Source organism: Globicephala melas, chromosome 3 (genome assembly GCF_963455315.2).
Source record: "Globicephala melas chromosome 3, mGloMel1.2, whole genome shotgun sequence".
NCBI classification, from domain to species: domain Eukaryota; kingdom Metazoa; phylum Chordata; class Mammalia; order Artiodactyla; family Delphinidae; genus Globicephala; species Globicephala melas.
Window position 1 is genome coordinate 157,532,986 of NC_083316.1, and position 21,028 is coordinate 157,554,013.

General features: G+C 53.6%; 1 protein-coding gene across 1 annotated transcript in view; it reads right to left on the reverse strand.

The window, feature by feature from the left end:
- Positions 1-1,032: 1,032 nt before the first annotated feature.
- The window catches only part of NOTCH3 (notch receptor 3), a 33,313-nt gene continuing 13,317 nt past the window's right edge, over positions 1,033-21,028 (reverse strand). The window contains exons 17-33 of the mRNA XM_030880314.2: positions 20,710-20,935; positions 20,102-20,303; positions 19,742-19,895; positions 19,180-19,364; positions 18,488-18,620; positions 18,145-18,402; positions 17,945-18,063; positions 16,932-17,497; positions 15,184-15,516; positions 13,118-13,272; positions 12,797-13,019; positions 11,791-11,875; positions 8,959-9,121; positions 7,533-7,837; positions 7,120-7,267; positions 3,923-4,020; positions 1,033-3,115 (exon numbers count right to left, since the gene is read on the reverse strand). Of these exons, the coding sequence (XP_030736174.1) occupies positions 2,069-3,115; positions 3,923-4,020; positions 7,120-7,267; positions 7,533-7,837; positions 8,959-9,121; positions 11,791-11,875; positions 12,797-13,019; positions 13,118-13,272; positions 15,184-15,516; positions 16,932-17,497; positions 17,945-18,063; positions 18,145-18,402; positions 18,488-18,620; positions 19,180-19,364; positions 19,742-19,895; positions 20,102-20,303; positions 20,710-20,935 (4,400 nt within the window). The 3' untranslated portion in view covers positions 1,033-2,068. The remainder of the gene's footprint in view (positions 3,116-3,922; positions 4,021-7,119; positions 7,268-7,532; positions 7,838-8,958; positions 9,122-11,790; positions 11,876-12,796; positions 13,020-13,117; positions 13,273-15,183; positions 15,517-16,931; positions 17,498-17,944; positions 18,064-18,144; positions 18,403-18,487; positions 18,621-19,179; positions 19,365-19,741; positions 19,896-20,101; positions 20,304-20,709; positions 20,936-21,028) is intronic.

The window sequence follows — 21,028 nt, forward strand, 5'->3', positions numbered from 1 at the left end:
ATCAGTACCCACCACCCCAAACTGGCCATCAATATTTCTCCATCTGCCTTGGCCGCAGAAGCTCCACCAACTGATAGCTTTCTTAGCATCCGCATTTTAAAAACATTCTCAAGCAAGGGAGTCCGGTTCAATTTAAGTCAGGTGGCCACCCCTAGTCCAATCAGTGCAATCATCCATCGAAAGAGGAAGCAGGGCTTCCCTGGTGGCACAGTGGTGGAGAGTCCGCCTGCCGATGCAGGGGACACGGGTTCGTGCCCCGGTCCGGGAAGATCCCACATGCCGCGGAGCAGCTGGGCCCATGAGCCATGGCCGCTGAGCCTTTGCGTCCGGAGCCTGTGCTCCACAACGGGAGAGGCCACAACAGTGAGAGGCCCGCGTACCGCACAAAAAAAAAAAAAAAAGAGGAAGCAAAAGTGGCCGGCAAGCAAGCCGAATGGCTTGACCCCAAGATGAGAGCCCAGGTTTTTACCAACCACGGCTCTTGGCCTCCTTAGTCAATAGAAATTGATCAGAGGCCAGACAAGAAATTCAGGCAAGGCTTTATTGGGACCCCTGCTGCAGCAGGGAGGAGCGAGAACGAACAGATTCCCGTGCTTGCTTGCTCCCCAAGGGTGGAGGTATGGGGTGAGGGCGGGTCCAAGGGTGGAGCCAGAAGGGTGGCTTTGGTGGTCTGCCCACCCCTTTGGTGGTGGTGTGTGCAGGGGGCATGCGCAGGACCCTGCTTTTGCTCCCGACACCCTGCTTTTGCTCCCAGCTCTTCAGAAGTGGCAGTTGGGTTTTTTTTTTTGGTCTTTTGGTATCTTGTTGGCCATAATTTGCCCCAACTGCACATGCCCACAGTTATTTTTAGTCCCTTATAGTTCCTTTGTCTTTTGTTGCTCCAGTAGATGTTCGTCCAGGTGCAAGTACTGCAGCAAAGGGTCCCAGGTCCCAGCCTGTCTCAAAAGTTAGCGCTGAAGAGACAGAAACCCCACACTACCACCCCCCCGCCCCCGAAACTTACCTAGACACAGACAATGACATTGAGTGCTAACTATTCCTTTATTAGGTGGTGAGGGGAAAGGGGGCTGTACAATGCAAGGCCTGGGAATTTACCTACACAAGGACTGTGACCAGAAGCTATATTACAAAAATAGCCTACAAATACTTCTATTCTGCCCTGGGGCTGGGCCAGGGGAGTACCAGGAGGAGGTACCACGCAGGCAGCTCCTTTCCTCCCTGCAGGCCCATATTTACAGGGAGACAAAGTAAAATGCACGTGTCTCCCCTGGTCCTCATATTCCCACCGGCCACCCCACCCCCCAGTTCCCAAAGGGAGGTGGCCCACACTCTGTGAGGGGGGGCTTGGGGACAGGCTCTCCAGGCCAGAAGGGCACTTCCCCCAGCAAAGCTATAGAATAAGTTGCATCTGGAATGCAGTGAAGTGAGGGAGGTGGGGTGGGGAGAAGGCTCCCAAGTCTCACCCGACCCCTAGCCCCAGAGGGTTCGCCCAAGGGTGCCTACTTGGTACACACCAGGGTCGTGTACTTGGTACACAGGATCCCGGTCATGCCTGTGTACTTGGTACACAGAATCCAGCTTGGCCAAATGGGCCCACAGACTCAGCCCCACGGGGGCACTGGGGGGTTTGCAGGGGGCAGGGAGCGTCTCCATATATATATTTTGTAAAAAATAATAATAATAATGTTTGTTTAAATGAATTTGTTTCTATACAAAATGTAAAAAAAAATAATAATAATAATCCACCTGTGTCAGAACATGAGTGAGAGAGGCCAGAGGAGGCAAGAAAGCAGGAGAGAATTGGAGGGGCGGTGGCCCCAGGAAGAGGGGAGAGGCAGGAGCATGTCCCAGACTCACCACAAGACCCAAAGGGTGGGGGTCAGCCTGCACCCCTTATAAATAAAGGAAGACTGAAGCCCTAGGCTTGTGACCTGTCTTGGTCACGCTGCAAGGAGGGTGGGGTGCAGGAGAAGAGATTAGAGAGAATGAAATGACTAAAAGGGGAGACAGAGAGGAAGCAGGATGGGGTGTCTCTACAGCCTCCCCAAATCTAGGAACTGTGCAGCCCTCAGGCCAACACTTGCCTCTTGGGGGTGACTTCAGGCTGGGACCCTAGCTGGGTCTGGGACTGAGCAAGAGGGCCAGGGACCGACAGGGGGAGCGGCTGGGCAGACAGTGTCCCAGCGGCCGTGGCCCCGGTGGCAGTGGCCGGGCTGGGCGTGGAGTCGGACCAGTCCGAGAGTGAGGGAGGTGAGGGGCTGGCCCAGTGCTCGGGGGACTCTGGGGATGGGGTCAGGTAAGGGTGCTCGCTGGGGACCCGCAGGAAGCGGGCCTTTGGGGGGCTGCTGTGGGCCCCGGCCGCGGGGAACTCATCGCCATGTCCTGGGGCTGCCAGGTACGGTGGGGGCCGCTCCTGGGGGGACACGGGGTTCCCGGGGTTCAGCAGCTGGGGTCCCGGGGCCAGCGGCAGCAGGAAAGAGGGACCTGGGGGGGCAGGTGGGGGCAGCCGGGCCCAGTCGAGGGGGACGGCCACGGGGTTCAGCAGGCCCAGGCTGAGCACACAGCCCCCGGGGGGCTGGCGCCCGAGACCTGCCCGGCCTGCGCCACCGAGCTGTGCCAGAGACACGGCTGTGGCCGCGGCAGCCGCGTAGGGCCCCTCGAGGGGGAAGCCGCCAGGGGACGCGGGGGGGCCACCAAAGGGCCGTGGGGAGTCCAGCGAGTCCACCGGCGAGAGCGTGACCGAGCTCTCGGCCAAGGGCCCGGGGCAGGCCAGGGTCAGCTTCTTGCCCCGCCCCCGGGTGCCCTGAGGCCCCAGCCCCGCCTTCCCAGGAGGCCTCCGGCTCTTCTTGCCCCCGGACTGTGCCACCTTGAGGCCTGGGAGGAAGGCCCCGGGCGGACAGAGCAAGGGCCCCAGGCCGTGGGGGCCAGGGGGGCTACGGGGCCCACTGGGCTGGTCTAGCAAGCGCACGATGTCCTGGTGCAGCCGCTCCTGGGCCACATCCCGGGGCAGCCTGTCCAGGTGGTCTGTGATCTCACGGTTGGCAAAGTGGTCCAGCAGCAGCTTGGCAGCCTCAAAGCTGCCCTCCCTGGCGGCCAGGAACAGCGGAGTCTCCTCCTGTGGCGGCCCAGAACCCACAAGATGTCAGGGTCACAAGAGTCAGGATTAACTGCTGGCTAACATCACAGAGGCCTCCTCTCTCTGGGGGAACCTGAGATCTAAGAGTTCATACTCTCCAGCCAGATTCGGTCGGAATCTCAGCTCTGCTGGGGAAAATTAGGCAAGTTCTTTCCTTTAAGCCACATTCATCCAGCACCCACTAAGCTTCAGGCCGCAAAAGCCAGGACCGGGGTGAAGAGAGTGAAGCACTCGCCTTAGACATAAAATTTAAGGGGGCATCAAAATAAATGATATTTTAATGAAAAATTTTTAAATTAAGATTAATGCAAAAAGAATCCATAATGAATATAATTTTGGAAATTTTAAATAAGGATGGAATCCAACCCCGCACCCCTTTGAGCCTCACTCTTTCATCTGTAAAATGAGACTAATACCACCTTGCAAGGGTTTTTAAACAACAATCATAACATCTACCTTTTATTGAGGATGTGCTAAGGCACTTTCTAAAAGCTTTAGCTCACTGAATCCTCGAAAGACGCAATGAGGTGGCTACCGTTGCTTCCCCATTTCGAGGATGCGAACAGAGGTTCAAAAGAGTTAAGCAACTTGCCCAAGGTCACCCAGCAACTGCTATACACTTCCTCCTCTGATCCACTATTGAAACCCCTTGGGCCCAAATCCCACACCTGAAAGCTGGCTGCAGGCAGGGTGAATGCCCCCACTAGCCTACCCCAACCTGCTCTCTGCCACCTGTGGAAGCTGTGCCGGGGCTGACTCCCAGGTGGGCCAAGGGCTGGGGCTCACCTTGCTATCTTGCATGTCTTTGTTAGCTCCATTTTTGAGCAGGGCCAAGGTGGCCTCGACGTTGTTGACAGCTGCAGCCCAGTGTAAGGCTGATTTTCCTGGGGGGGGAAGTGAGGGAAGGTCAGGGTCAGGACCAGGCTCATTTGCTGGCCCCCCCAACAGCAGGGGGACAGAAAATGGCTAGAATATGGCCTGGGATGGGGGGAGGGTAGGCCTGCCACGAGTATCTGAGTAACTGTGTTTGGGTCCATGTGCGTGCATACCTGTAGATGTAACTCTCCGTATACGGGGGGTACTACGTGGACCTCACTCAGTGGTACCTAGAGCTGTGCTGTCCAGTGCAATAGCCACCAGTCACATGCGGTTCTTTCATTTATGTAAATTAAAATTACAAAAAAAAAAAAAATGGAGTTCCCTGGTGGTCTAGTGGTTAGGATTCCGGGCTTTCACTGCTGTGGCCTGGGTTCAGTCCCTGGTCGGAAAACAGATCCCACATGCCGCACAGGGCAGCCAAAAGGAAAAAAACAGTAAAATAAGTTAAATTAAATTGGTACCAAGACCATTTAATGGGGAAAGGATAGCTTTCTCAACAAATGGTGCTGGTACAACTGTTATCTCCACGTGCAAAACAATAAAGTTGGACCCCTACTGCACACCATATACAAAAAAATAATTCAAAATGAGTCAAAGACTTAAATGTAAAAGCTTAAACTATAAAACATTTAGAAAAAAACATAGGAGTAAATCTTCATGACCTTGAATTAGGTAAAAGATTCTTAGATATGACACCCAAAACACAAGCAACAATAACAAAAACGACAAAAATAGATAAATTGGACATCATCAAGATGAAAACTTTTGTGCTTGTAAGGACACCATCTAGAAAGTAAAAAGAAAACCTACAAATATATTAAACCTACCCTATGTTTGATAAGAGACATACCTAGACTATATGAAGAACTTCTACAACTCAATAATAAAAAGACGAGTAACCCAATTTAAAAATGGGCAAAGAATCTGAATAGACATTTCTCCAAAGAAGATACACAAATGGACAATAAGCATGTGAAGAGATGCTCAACATCATTAGCCATCAGGGAAATGCAAATCAAACCACAATGAGATACTAAATCACATCCACTAGGAAGACTAGAACAAAAAGACAGATAATAGCAAGTGTTGGTGAGGATGTGGAAATACTGGAACCTTCATACACTGTTGGTAGGAATGTAAAACAGGGCAGCCACTGTGGAAAACAGTCTGGCAGTTCCTTAAAAGGTTAAACAGAGTTACCATGTGACCCAGTAATTCTGCTCCTACGGATATACCCAAGAGAAATGAAAACATATGTCCACACAAAAAATGATACAGGACTGTCCATAGCAGCATTATTCATAACAGCCAAAAATCAGAAACAACCCAAATGTCCATCGGTGGATGAACGGATAAACAAAATGTGGTATATCCATATAACAGAATATTATTTATTCATTAAAAAACAAAAAAGAAATAATACGGATACACGCTACAACATTTGTAAACCTCAAAAACATCGTGCTAAGTGAAAGAAGCCAGTCAAAAGAGACCACATATTGTATGATTCCATTTATATGAAATAACCAATCCATATAGAGAGAAAGTACATTAGCGGTTGCCTAAGGGCCGGGAAGATGAGGGGGATTGAAGGGGTGATGGCTAAGAGGTGAGAGCTTCTTTTTCAGGTGATGAAAACGTTTTAAATTTTATTATGATGATATTTGTACAACTATGTGGTTATACTAAAAATGATTGGATTTTATATTTGAAATGGATGAATTGCATGGCATCTGAATTATATGGCAGTACAGCTGGGGTTTTTTTAAGTAGGCAAAACAAAGGTTAAAACATTAAATGAAATAAAACATTTAGTTCTTTGCTCACTCCAGCCACATTTCAAGTGCTTGACAGCACATGCCAGTGGCTACCATATTGAACAGAACAGACAAAGAATATTTCCATCATCACAGTAAGTTCTATTGGACAGTGCTCTTCTAAAGCCGTATTTCCCAACCAGGGGTGATTTTCCTCTAAGGGGCATTTGGCAATGTCTGGAGATATTTTTGGTTGTCACAACTGAGAGGTGGGGTGCTATTGGCATCAGTGGGTGGAAGCCAGGGATGCTACTGAACACCCTACACTGGATAAAGAAGATGTGGTCCATATATACAGTGGAATATTACTCAGCCACAAAAAAAGAACGAAATAATGCCATCTGTAGCAACATGGATGGACCTAGAGATTGTCATACCGAGTGAAGTAAGTCAGGCAGAGAAAGACAAATATCATATGATGTCGCTTATAGGTGGGATCTTAAAAAATGGTACAAATGAACTTATATACAAAACAGAAATAGAGCCACAGATGTAGAAAACAAACTTATGGTTACCAGGGGGACAAGGGGGGAGGGATAAGTTAGGAGATTGGGATTGACACATACATACTATCATAATAAAATAGATAACTAATAAGGACCTCCTGTATAGCACAGGGAACTCTACTCAATGCTCTGTAATGGCCTAGATGGGAAAGAATCTAAAACAGAGTGGATATACGTATATGTATAACTGATTCAGTTTGCTGTACACCTGAAACTAACACAACATTGTAAATCGACTATCCTCCAATAAAAATTTTAAAATAAAAAAAAAATTTTTAATAAATAAATCTTAGAAAACATCCTTCACTACACAGGACGGCCCCCACCACAAAGAATGATCCAACCCCACATGTCAATGTTGCTGAGATTGAGAACACCTGCTCCAAAGGATGTTTCTAAGAGTCCAAGGGCAGGTCACTGTTGTGCAAGCAAGCCACCTCCAGGGACGGAGCGGCCCTCACCTATAGATCTGGCTGATTTGCAAATTTATTACACCAGTTGTCCAGCAGATGGCACCAGAGTAAGTTCTTCTAACAAAGCAGATGGAAGGGAAGGGTCTTGGGAAGGGCACCTTTTCCTGAACCACTGCCACAGAGTATGGGCTAATGGGCGCCATTTTTTTTTTTTTTTTAATGCATGAGTGTAGGTCCATGTTGAAACCCTGTTATGAGTACACGAGTTTCATTGACTGGGTGTCAGTGTGGGTGTGAGTTCACACCAACAGTCAGGGCCCAGATGACACCCTCTCAGCCTCCACCCACCACTACCCCCCACAGCCTACCGAGTTCATCCACAGCATTGACATCAGCATGGCTGGCGATGAGCTCTTCCACCATGCCCTCCACTGCCAGGCGGGCCGCCAGGATCAGTGCTGTGGAGCCGTCTGCCATGCGGGCATCCAGGTCTGTGGAGCGGTTCCGGATGAGAATCTAAGGGAGATGGGGCACAGCAGGAGGAGTCATGGCAAGAACAAAGGGACGAGAAGCACCTCTAAGCCCTCTGAGGACCCCAACCAATACACCCCATGGAACTGATGAGGTTCAGGGAATAGCTTCTTGCCAGAAACTGTACTCCCATATACCCCCATCTTACAAATGAGAAAGATGAGCTCTGAAAGGCAGAACCAGGGCTTGAACCCAAGTCGGTCTGATGCCTGTCCCAGCTCTGAAGTCCAAAGAGGCAAGCCCATCTCACCTGGAAAACGCCCTGGGCATCAGCAGTGACGGCTGTGTGCAGGGGGGTGCGGCCTGAGTGGTCCTGGGCATTGGTGTCTGCCCCCGCATCCAGCAGCCGCTTGGCCGCATCAGCCCGGGCATAGCGGGCAGCCAGGTGCAGGGCCGTCTCACCCGTGCGGTCGGTCCGAGCCCCAAGCTGTGCCCCCTGGCAGATAAGGTCTGAGATGATGCTGGCTGATGTGTCTTCTGCCTCGTCCTCATCAGCTGGGATTGCTTCCAGGGCCCCCCCGCAGAAGGAGGCCAGCATTAGCGGGGTGAAGCCATCTGCAGGGACCAGGAGTGTGTCACAAGGGAGGTGGGCACAGGGCCTTTCTGGGGAATACGATTGAGGGCACTGCATTAGGAGGAAGTGGGACATGTGGAAACACAAGAGGGAATGGCAAATCCTCCCATCACACACACACACCTGTGTCAGGTGCCCCAGAAGCCAACCCAGGATGAGGATTCATGGGCATGTGATTTGTCACAGAAGGGCTCCTAGGTAGTAGGGGACACAGAACGAAGGAGGGAGGCAGTCAAACAAGTGTGCAACCTTGGGCAAATGCCTGGAGAGTTATTTCAGCCTGATCCCAAAGGGGGACTGTGGAAGCTGAGCTGTACCCCAGAGTTGTAATCCAGCTTGAGTCAAAGGAGCTGAGCCTTTCATACTCCTGCATCCACTGGTCAGGAGCTGCCCCCAGGGACATAAGATACCAAGCACCTCAGGCCCCGGTAGCCTGAAGGGCTTCAAAAGAGAGCCATAGGTCCTGGTCATTGGGAGCAAAAGCAAAACAGAGCTGGGGAAGGCATATCCCAAAATGCGGCAAAGACAAACCCAAGAGGATCCAGATAACATGGTCTGCTACACGCTTCATGAGCATTTGCTCGTTTCCCTTAGGAGGCTACTTGCATCCCATTCTCCATCCTCAAGCCCTAGATAAAGCCAAATCCTCCCTTCAAGGACAGGAGTAGAGCTCAGGCCTGTCAATCTGCATATTCCAGGCCCCAGGCCACACTGATTGGTTCAGGAATTGGTATGTCCATCCAATCAGAACTCATCCTGGGACTTTTGCTGGTACATATGGGAGAAAGATTTTGAAGGGCCTGTCCCACCTGTAGCTATCAGTGCCTGCAGGTAAAAGCCTACTTGGGCTGTGGAGCCAAGAGGTGTTGAGTCCTGGATCCAAATGTGCCTGAAGCTTCCATTTACAAGAGCCGGTAAATCCCTTGTTTTACTTAAGTTAGCTTGCGTTGGGCTATTAAAAGTTACAACCGAAAGTCCTGATTAACACACACCCCCACAGACGGACACCCAGACACACCCAGCTTTCCCCAGAAACAGACCCAGATGCAACCTCTCACGAGCAGGATGGATAAAGGGCATCCTGGAGGGAGGGATGCCTGACCTGGACCACGCACGTTGACATCCATGCCATCAGCATCTGCATCGCCCTGTGGTGGCGTCAATGCCATGGCTGGTGCCACGCGGATGTCGGCAGCAACCAGGTGGTGTTGAGTCCACTGGCGGCAATCCACGGCATCCTCAGCTCCCACGCCAGGCTCCTCTACCTGGAGGCACAAGGACCCAGGTTCTCACAAGGGGCTGGGAGACACAGTCAGAGGGACAGTCTGGGCATTCCCACAGGCTTCTCTCACGGAGATGCACACATGGCCCCAAGAAACCATTAACATCCTGCTTCTTTTATAGATAAGGAAATGGAAAATTGATGTACTGGAGCTCAGAGAACTCATAAGAGGCAGAACTGGGATTTTAATCCGGGTTCGAAGGGGAGAGGGTCTGGGAACCCACGGAAGTGATCAAGGAAGAGACACAGAGGGAACTTCCCTGGCGGTCCGGTGGTTAAGACTCCGCACTTCCAATGCAGGGGACGCGGGTTCGATCCCTGGTCAGGGTACTAAGGTCCCACATGCCGTGCAGTGCGGCCGAAAAATTAAAAATAAAATAAATAAATTTTTTTTTTTAATTTTAAAAAACGGAAGAGACACAGAGCATAACACCTGCCAGCACACACCTGTCTATACACTAGATAGGAACATACCAAAAATGAAATTAAGAGAACAATTCTATTGACAACAGTATCAAAAAGAACAAAAAACTTTAAAAGTAAATTCAACAGAAGAAATGCAAAACTTGTACTCTAGAAATTCCAAATCACTGGTTAAAGAAATGTGGGGTTGGGGGATCCTGCAATAATAATAATTCCCAGTATTGGGATTTCCCTGGTGATCCAGTGGTGAAGAATCTGCCTTACAATGCAGGGGACACGGGTTCGATCCCTGGTTGGGGAACTAAGATCCCACACGTCTTGGAGAAACTAAGCCCGCACGCCACAACTACTGAGCTCTCACGCCTCAACTAGAGCCCACCTGCCACAGACTACAGAGCCCACATGCCGCAACTACAGAGCCCACGTGCCCTGGAGCCTGAGCACTACAACTAGAGACGGGAAAAATCCACATGCCACAACCAGAGAGAAGCCCACGCACCAAAACAAAACAGCCTGCGCACCGCAGTGAAAAATCCCGCGTGCCTCAACGAAGATCCCGAGTGCCACAACTAAGACCTGACGCAGCCAAAAATATATATAAATAAATAAATAATAAAGAAATCTTTAAGCAAAATAATACTTCCCAGTATTAATCTGGGAAAGGAGTGAAAGGTGAGAAGCAGGGAGTTGCCCTGGATACCACGTAGGCTCCCACGTGGTACCACAGATATGAACGTGAGGTATCAGGACCAAATAATCACACACAAATGTATTGATTTACCCTCAGGAGTCTAGCACCTGGGCCCCTCAGAGGAGCTCAATACATTTCAGACTCATGGTCCAGACGGGAAGAATGAAGTTATGAAAACAGGACAGAATATCCCTAACTAGCCTGCCTGGGCATTTAACAGCCTGCACCAAACACAGAGCCTGATCAAGCCAGACCTGAGCTTAAGGACCCAGGTGGGGAGTTGAATTTCATGAAAGGGGAGAGCCAGGTGATGGACAGCTAACCAGAAAGGGCCAAGGAGGATGGGACAGCCTTCAACGTGGATTCAATGTCTGACACTGTCACTTAGTAGGCTTGTGACCCTAGGCAAATCACATGAGAGCTCTGAGCTTCTCATTGGTAAAATAAGGATGATGTAATCATTCCGCAATGCTAAAATGCCATCATAAACATTCTGTACCATATACTTAACACCCACTTTGGGATGAGAAAAAAAAAAAAGCCTGGGGCAAGCAGGTTTCTTTAGCTGTCAATTGTAATAGATGTCTTCATTTCAACAAATATTAAAACATAGGCAGGGGAGGGAATTCCCTGGTGGTCCAGTGGTTGGGACTCCACGCTTTTACTGCCGAGGGCTGTGGTTCAATCCCTGGTTGGGGAACTAAGATCCTGTAAGCCGCACAGTGCGGCCAAAAAAAAAAAAAGAAAACATAGGCAGGGGAGAGGCAGCTAAGAATGGAGGTGTGTATCAGTAGCTACTTTATAGCATCCTCATAAAGATGAAATAAGATGCCTTGTGTACATTCAAGGCATTCACCAAGTGTCAAAGTAATGCTGGCAGGAGGCTGTTATGAACTGTGCTCCCCAAAAATCATATGTTGAAGGCCTAATCCCCCAACATGACTATATTTGGAGACAGGGCCTTTAAGGAAGTAATTAGGGTTAAATAAGATCATGAGTGTGGAGCCCTAATTCAACAGGACCAATGTCCTAATAAGAAGAGGAAGAGACGCCAGAGTTCTCTATGCACACACAGAGGAAAGGTCACATGAGGACACAGTGAGAAAGCACACTCTACCTGCCAGGAAGAGAGCCCTCACCAAGAAGCAACCCTGCCAGCACCTTGATCGTAGACTTCCACCCTCCAGAGCTGTGAGAAGATAAGCGTCTGCTGTTTGAGCCACCAGTCTGCGGTATTTCATTATGGCAGCCCTAGCTGACTAAGACAGGGCCCGTAGCTGTGGCCCCAGGACAGGAAAAGACCAGCTGGGAGTGCTCTCAGGTTGGGCACGCTGGACCAAGTTGGACGCAGCAGAGAGAAAGCAGAGTCACTGTCTGGGCCAGGGGATCCCCTCTGGAAAGACGCCAGGACCAGGATGGGGTGAGTGCTGTGACTCTTCTCCAGCGCCAGGGACAGCAGAGATTTTCCTGGCTCTCCCACTGGCCATCAAGCCCCAACCCAGGATCCTGAGGGCAGGGGTCAGAGGAGGGGACACAACCTTCAGTCGCTTGGCCTCCGGGCACTCTGTGTCCATCCAGTCTGTGGCCACCTCCCCCATCAGACTCTCACCCTTGGCCATGTTCCTGTGGGGGGGAGGAGGGAGGGGACAATAGGTCAGTAGGGGCAGGGTGCAGGGTCAAGAGACATGGTCCATTGAGGGGATGCAGGATGTGGTCAAGGTTGCAGGGGGTACCATCAGGGGTTGTGATGGGTGACGGCCAGGGTCTTAAGGTGGAACTGGGGTAGCACAGGAGTGGGGTCAGAGGTCAGAGCAGTCAGCTGTGGGACAAGTGAGGGTCCCAGGCACATAGCAGGGGTTATAGAAGATGACGTCAGGGGTCATGGAGGATAGAGTTATCCTCATAACAGGCGAGAGATGTAGCCAGAATCGAGGAGGTTGTGGAGAGAGGCCGGGGGTCACGGGGTGACAGGAGAAGGGTAAATTCAGGGATTAGGTCAGGGTGGGGTTGGAGTCTCGAGGGACAGGCCAGGGAGTCGGAGGTGAAGCCCACGGCCAAGGCCAAGATTGAGGATCATGGGGAATGAGCACTGAGTTGGGGTGGAAAAGGGGTCAGAGGTGAGGTCAAAAGTCAGGGTGTGTTAGAGTCAGAGGTGATATTGGGGGTCATAGAGGATAGGGTCACGGAGCCAGCAAGGGATTGGGATGCAGACAGGGATCACGAGATCAGTAGTCATGTGGGAACAAATTCTGACTATCAGGGTGAAATCTGAGAAGCTGTGGTCAGGGAGGGTTCAGGGTAGAGTCAGAGTAGGATCTGAGTGAGGGAACTGGATCATGGGAAATGGGGCCAAGGGTCATGCATCGGGGTGATTCCCAGGGATTATCAAGTCAGTGGTCAAGGGGATGAACACTGGGTTTCCAGGCTGGAGTCTGAAGTTAGGGTCAGGTAGGGGTCAGAGGTCACAGTCAGGTCAAGGTGGGCTCAAGGGCTCACAAAGCCCCACAGTCAGGGACAGGGAATGGGCTGAGTCAGGGTCCTCACTTCATGCCCAGAGCGTCTTGGCCCACGGGTTCCCGCCTGCCCTTGTGGCCAGCTGCAGCATCCTTGTGCAGCGCGAAGCCCTCGGGGAACCAGAGGGTGCTGTGCTCACGCTTGCGGCGGGCCACCATGACGCCCAGGACGAGAATGACCAGCAGGAAGACGGCGCTCGCAGCCAGCAGGGGCAGTAGCGGCACGCTCGGTTCCGGCAGCTCCAGCGGTTCCCCTGCGGGCAGGAAGCAGGGGGTCTCAACCGGGGGCCAAGGCCCACCCCGCCATGGGAGCCCCGGTTCCACCCTCATCACCCGCCAGGCTGGCCCTCACCCCGTGCCGCCCGCAGTGGGTACGGGAAGTCAAGGCGCTCCACCGCTGACAAGGCTCCCAGATAGTCTGCCGCACTCTGGGCGTCGGGAAAACAGTGGTCATTCTCAGGCGACTGCAGGCACAGACGGTTGTCAATCTCCAGCATCACCACAGAGCTGCGGGGACACAACAGAGGGACAGGCAGACTCAGCAGGCCCTCCTACAAGCCCTGCACCGGGCTCCAGCATCTCTACTCACCATGTCACCACTGCCCCCTATCTAGCATCCAGCTCCACCACAACCCCAAAACCAGTCTTTTTTTAAATACACTTACTATATATTTGGTGACATTAAGGATATTTATTTTTTTAACTGTGATCATGGTATTATTGTGTTTTAAAGAAAGAGCTTATTTTTTACAGAAACATACTGACATGTCTACGTACGAAATGACATGCTAACTAGAAATTATTTCAACATAACATGGGAACTAGAACACACTGAAGGGACTATGTATGAAATAATAACGGCCGTATGTGTTCATTGTCAATGCTAGGTCCTAGGTACCTCGACGTTCATTACCCTGCTCTGTTTTTGTATATGTTTAAAATTCTTTATCAATTCCCCAAACGAGTCTTGCTGTGGCCACCAGTGTCCTCTGAGCCACGAATCCAATGGTCATTGTTTTCATGTCAACTTCTCCTTTATCAGGTTGGTGTATCCATCTCCTGCCTGCTATGAGCATTGGCTTCTAACAGTTGACAGCTGCCTCTCTGGCCTCAGCAAAGTGGGGATCCCTTCACTTGGGAGGTGACACCCCTTAGGGAAGCCTTCAGCCAGGGATTGGCTCATGTGGGGTGTACAAAAGCTGGCCCTCCTGTCTCAAGGTGGGACCAACTTTGAGGTGCTATTCACCCTCCAGAGCCCTCCAAGGGATCAGGCTGAGGCCGGACCCTGGCTGAGGCCGGACCCTGGCTGAGGTTACCTCCTGCCTCAGTTCCTCCCCTGCCCCATCCTACTTCCCTCATTCCCTGTCTACTGAGAGCACGCTTCCAATACATCACATGTATCTGAATCTCCCTCTCAGGCTCTGCTTCCAGGAACCCAACCCTCCAAACATTTTCATTCTTTGGGATACCCAGCGCCCTGGGCCCTGGCTCTCCTCCTTCTCTTTTCTGAGCTAATTTCCTTCAACCAATCCTCAGGACTCAGTGTCCCCAGATGATCCTTCTGTCCCCACATCTCTCCCCACTTACTTTGTGTCCCTCCCATGGATGCAATGATTGCCAAACCCTTTTTTCTTTCTTCTCTCAATCTTCTGACCCCAACTGCCTCCTGAGCGTCTCTCCGAGACCCCCAGATCCCTCTGGAAGCCCCAAAGTAACCCCTGGTTTTCACCCTGTGTCTTCATCTTGATGAGACCACTTCCAGCAACTCGGTCACCCCAGCCAGGGACTGGCGCATCCATCAACTACCCTCTCCGTCTCCCCCATCCCCCATCCCAGCCATACCCAGGCAGAGGCCCTGCCCCTCATCTCTAGCCTGCAGCCCTCCTCCCTGTGGCACATCCCACTCTGCTCAGAAGCCACATCTCCCTTCTGGCCCCTCTGCCAGGCCCCCAGCAGGAGAGTTCTATATTTTCCATTTCTAAAACAAACGAAAAACTACACATGCTCTTAAACACTCTGCTATACCCCTGCCTCTCCAGAAGGAAGTAGTGCTAGACCAGGGGCTATTCTGTTCCCCCAGAGGACACTTGCCCGAGTCTGGAGGCATTTTGGGTTGTCACATCCTAAGGGAGGGGAGGTGCGTTGCTTGCATCTAGTGGATAGAGGCCAGGGATGTTGCTAAACATGCTACAGCGCACAAGACAGGACAGCCCCTCACAGCAAAGCATGATCCGGCCCCAAATGTCAACGGTGCCAAGACTGAGATGCATGTATTGTATGACGCTCTATGTATTGCCAAGAAGGCTCTCCCAGATGTTAAGGGAAATAAATGCACAAGACCTGAGGAATGGTGCCCCTTCCCACGCCCGGCCTAGCTTCTGCATGGGCACCATGGCTCCCCCGGGGGGAGTCACTCACCCGATCACCTCAGGGGCCAGCTCCCGCCGATTCCGGGATTCGGAGCCAGGGCCAGGCCGGTGGTAAGGGAAGACCATAGCCTGGCCGTTCTCATCCAGACGGAAGCGCAGAGAGGTGCGCAGGATGCCACTGAGCCGCTGCAGGAAGTCGGCACTGGAGCGCAGCAGCTCCTCCGGCGGCAGCAGCACAGTGAGCACCAGGACACCTCGGGCCAGCAGAGCTGGCACCTCACCCGCACAGTCCAGTCCATCCCAACCGCACTCCTCTGTGTTGCAGCCCTGGTCGCAGCGGCCGTCGGCAAAGTGGTCCGCGCAGTACTTCTCATACACCGGGCTGGGGACAGAGAGGGGCGGGGTCAAGGGAGCCTCCAGCTCCGCCGCATGCAAACACCACAGAGCACCCAGACCCTGGAGACAGCGCAAGCGCAGAGAACTGGAATGTATCCACGTGCTTGTGGAATGTATCAGGCTTTCTGCAAACACAGCCATTGCTTTGTAACTATTAATAAGTCAATAACTACTGAGAGCCACCTGTTATGTGCTGGGCGCTACTGTAGGCTCTAAGGATATGGCCCCAACATAAATCCCTACCCACGTGGAGCTGGCATTACAGTGGGTGGAGACGGATATTAAAGGAGATGAATGAGCAGAATATACAGCATTTCGATCACACACCAATAAAGCCTAAATTTAGGCTAAATTTAAACACACACACACACACACACACATCTATATGGAATTAAATGCTAAGGAAAAAAATAAGGCTGGGGGTGGGTGGCCAGGGAGGAGCTCACTGAGAAGGTCATTGCTTGAGCAAAAACTTGAAGGAGGTGAGGAAGGAGCCATGTGGCTTCCTGAAGGAGAGCATTCCAGGCAGAGGGAACAGCCAGTGCAAAGGCCCTGAGGTGGGGCCAAGCCTGGGGAATCTGAAGAATGGAAGAAAGGCCAGGGTGGCTGGAGCAGAATGAGCAAGGGGGAGAGTGAGGGTGGGAATGAGGACAGGAAGATAAAAGTAAGGAAAGGGTTCCAGGCGGAGGAACACACAGAGGGTCACACAGAGCGCAGCACAGGGATGGACAGATGGAATGCATAGGACAAATAGGGCTCATGAACGGACATAGAGAATGGCAGAAGAGGGGCAGGAATAGACATGCAGGAGCATGGACAGATGAATGGGCATATAGAGGGGCAAAAAGGGTGTGTGAAGGGACAGAAGGACAGAGAGAAGAGGCACATGGATGAACAGGTGGTGCACAAAGATGGACAGATGGGGCATACAGATGGACAGACTGGCATAGAGACAGACAGATGGACAGGTGAGGTCCAAGGATGGACAAGCAGGTGTGCAGACAAACAGTTGGGTGTATAGAGGGACAAAAGGAATTCATGGATGGACAGAAAGACAAACAAACAGGCCATAGGGAGGGACAGATGGAGTGCAGAAGCAGACAGAAAAACAGACAAAAGGAGCACATGGATGAACAGACAGGTGGGCACACTGACAGACAGGCAGGGAACAAGGATGGACAGACAGGGCACAGGAATGGGAAGACAGACAGACAAGTGACACATGGATGGGCAGACGGTACACCAAGAAACAGACGGGTCAAGTGAAGGCACAACCCAACAGACAGATTAAGGATTGATTGACAGACCAAGGCAAACGGATGGGCCGATAGAGAGGCAGGGCCCATGGATGGTCAGATGTGACACATGGACAGACAAGACACAGAGTGAGGACCGGCTCACTTGCAGGTGCGCTCCCGGCCGCCTGCGCGGCAGTCGAAGTTGTCATAGAGGCAGGCGGGCGAGCTGCAGGCGGGGTCGCAGCGGCTGTTGTTGAAGAGGAGCCAGCACTGCAACGCCGCACACTGCCGCCAGGGATCGCTCACGCTCAGCGAGCAGTCGCCGCCATCCCAGCCGCAGCCTGGGCTGTTGCACTCCCGGTCACAGCGCTTGTCGCCGCTTTTGGCCTCGCAGGCGGCTCTCGGGCAAGACGGCTCCTCGGGGGCCTCGGGCACCGCTGCAGGTATCTCACAGCGCGGCCCAGCCCAGCCTGACGCGCACGCGCAGCGGAAGAAGGGCGCCAGCGTCTCCGGGCGGCAGGAGCCCCCGTGGAGGCAGGGGGAGGTCACGCAGCTGGCATTGGCGGCTCCCAGTGTCGACCCCCGGGAACCCCGGCAGGCGGGACCCGACAGCCCCGGGGGACAGGCGCAGCGCGGTCCACGGACCGTCTGCTGGCACGGGACGCCCACGGGGCACTGCAACTCCCAGCAGGAACGTGCCACCCGCTCGCAGCGCGGGCCGGAGAACGGCTGTGGGTTGGGTGGGGGGAAAGGAGAGAAAAAAAAAGTGCGGGGGCAGGGGATGGAGGGAGAGAAGGAGAGGAGACAGGGAGGAAGGAGGGAAAGAGAAATGGAAGGGTGGCGAAGAGGATTGAGGGTTGAAGGGGGAGAGAGAGGGGAATATGGGGGATCAGGACTTGGGAAAGGTTGGACCTCCAGTCTCCCCAGGTCTGGCTCAACCTCTCCCTCTTGCACTGGAGCCCCACCTTGCAGGTAAGCCCAGCCTTCCCCAAGAGGCCACAACTCCAAATTCCAGAGGGACACACACACACAAACACACAACCTCCAGGTAATTTCAACATTTCCCAGAAACCCCTTCCATCTTACACCTCTTCCCTGCTAAAGCCACACCCTACCATGAGGGCATGATCCCACTCCTCTCCCAGAGACGTTGACGTGAGTGTCCACCCCACCTACCGGGACACAGTGGCAAGAGAAAGTCAGAGCTCCCCCAGCACCGGGGTTGGGGTGGCACTGGCCTCCATGCTGGCATGGCTGCGACTCACAGGGAGACAAGACGGTCTGACAGTGGGGACCTGGGCAAGCAGAAGCACGTGCATCAGCCACAATGCGGAACACAGGCAGGATCGCAGGCCAGCCCCCTCTCCCATGCTTACCTGTGAAGCCGGCATGACAAAGGCAGTGGAAGCCCCCACCTGGGTCCTGCAAGCAGTCCCGGGTATGTGCCGCATGGCAGGCACCTGGACGACACTCATTGATGTCCGCCTCACAGCGCAGGCCGGTGTATCCCGGGGGGCAGGTGCAGCGGAAGCCACCCACCAGGTCCACACAGGTACCATTGTGCAGGCACCGGGGGCCCGGGTCCAGGGGTGGGCCTGGGCCACAGTCATCCTCATTAATCTCGCAGAGCACGCCTAGGGGAAGGGGGGATGGGGAGCAGTCAGGAGCGGTCAGAAACCCAGCCTCCCGTCCTGTCCCCCAACCCTGACACTGGCCTACCCAGCGTTCCTGGAGGACACGAGCAGAGATAGCGGGCCACAAGGTCAATGCAGACGCCCCCATGCTGGCAGGGCTGGGAGGCACACTCGTCCATGTCATCCTCACAGTTGTCACTAGTGTAGCCAGCTGGACACTGCGGTGGGGGTGAGGCAGGGACCCACTCAGCCCAGAGAGACACAGATACTCGCCATGAAGATACAGAGACTCCCAGTACAAAAGGACATGCCCAGTGTGCAGAAACACACAACACACACAGTACATGGAAACACACCCAGACATGGAAGGACATGCAGGCACAAGGGCTACAGATACACTCAGTGCAAAGGGACACACACAATACAAATGCACAAGACAGACCCACAGGAGAAACACCCAGATACACACAAGACACACACAACCAGAGATGCACATTCAGACACTGGTACATGCATTCATATCCAAAGAGACACCATGCACAGAGACACACATAGAGATGTCCAAGAAACAACCAAAGACAGAAGTACACCCAGACAGAGACACCCTAAGATCTACCCAGAATGACACCCACAAAGATATACCCAGAGTCACAAAAGCAAAAACGCAGACATGCCTAGAGAGAGACACCACACCAGGCTATAGACACACAGAGATGTGTAGCCAGACCCACCCAGGAGTGACTAGCTCCCCTGTCCCCTCCACTGGGCACTCCTTACCTCGCACACATAACCTCCCATGTAGCCTCGGCAGGTGCCCCCATGCTGGCAGGGCTGAGCCAAGCAGGGGTCCACCTCCTGCTCACAGTGACTGCCTGTGTGGCCCTCTGGGCACACGCAGTAGTGGGAGCTGTCCTTGTCCACGCACTGCCCACCAGCCTGACACAGCTGCTCCAGAGGCACCCCTGGACAGAGGAGAGCAGCGTCAGGCAGGCTCCCTCCTCCCGGCCCACATCACACACAGCACCACCCAACACCCCCAACTAGCTTCAGTCACCAAGGTCTCACCCACACTGTCAGGTTGTCACACATCCCCTGAAACTGACATGCACACACCTTCGAAGCTCACGCCAGCTCGGTCACACACAGCGTTGCAGACATCCTGGTTGTCTCATGGTGATACACATACGCACCGTCCTTGTCCTGGCCAGCTGTCACAGAGTCACATATCCCCACCATGTCTACGTGCTCTGTCGCACTCTCATTCGGCTCACACTAGCAGGAAGTATGTGCATACACACCCTCCCAAGCCCCCCAAACCCAGTCACGCGCACCCCCTCACCGATTTGGGCTGCAGCCTCTCTGCAGGGTAGACTCTGGATGTCGCAGAGGCGGCCGCTCCATCCCGAGGGGCAAAGGCAGTAGAAAGAGGCCCCGGTCCGGGCACAGTGGCCCCCATTCTGACAAGGTATGCGGCTGCACCAGTCTACCAGCGTCTGGAAAGGAAGGCCGCGGTGTCTGCTCTTGGGGACCCTTGAAAACGGACCCAGCTTCTCCTCCAGAGTCCTGGGCAGGCTCCAGAATACCTCTCCAGATTCCTCCCCCAGGATCCAGGCAGGCTTCCCAATCAGAGTACCCAGCAGGCCCCTCCCTCAGACTATCCTTCTAGACTCTCCCCCAAGACTCCAGTGACCCCGCCCACCTGGCACTGCGTGCCGGTGAAGCCTTCAGGGCAGGCACAGCGGAAGCCGGGGTGAGCGGCAGTGCAGACGCCCCCGTGCAAGCAGGGTCGCGAGAGGCAAGGGTCGGCCTCGTGTTGGCAGTGTGTGCCAGTGTAGCCCAGGCGGCACAGGCAGCTGAACGAGTTCACACCATCCACGCAGGTCCCACCATTGAAGCAGGAGCTGGAGGGAAAGGAGGGGCGCGTCAGGCCCCGCCCCCTCAAAGGCCCCACCCTCCCCCATGGGCCCCTTCTAGCTTTGAGTGGGTGAAACCCCTACCCCAAGGAGAAGCTGCAGTCCCAGCAGAGGCCCCTCCCCGTCCTGTCCCTTAGCCCCGATATACCAGGTACTTCTGGGCTACGTGGAAGCCACGTGGAGACCCCACCCTGGTCTGGCCTGGCTCCCTCAGGGACCAGGGTACCTAAGGTGACCTCCCAACAGAGGGCCTGCCCCTTCCCGGACACGAACCCATCAGGCATCAGAGTCCTGAGGTGGGTGCCAAGCTGAGGACTCCCCTTGTCCCCACTCCTCAGGTCCCACTCCCCATCTGATGCCAGGGCCCCTGACTCCCAGGACAGGCCCCACCCACCTGGGGCTGCAGTCAGGTAGGTCCTGCTCGCAGAGGAAGCCTCCATAACCTGGCGGGCAGGTGCAGGTGAAGGAGGCCACGTGGTCTGTGCAGGTGCCTGGGCCGCAGGGGCTGCTCAGACACTCATCCACATCTCGGGCGCAGCGGGGGCCAGCAAAGCCAGGTAGGCAGGAGCAGGAAAAGGAGCCCACTCCATCCTGACATGAGCCACCATTCAGGCAGGGATCTACGATCAGAAAGGAGGAGGTCTGGTCACACAGCTCGCCCCCTGTCAGTCCAGCCTGACCTGGCCATGTCTTGTGCAGAGGGGAATTAGGAG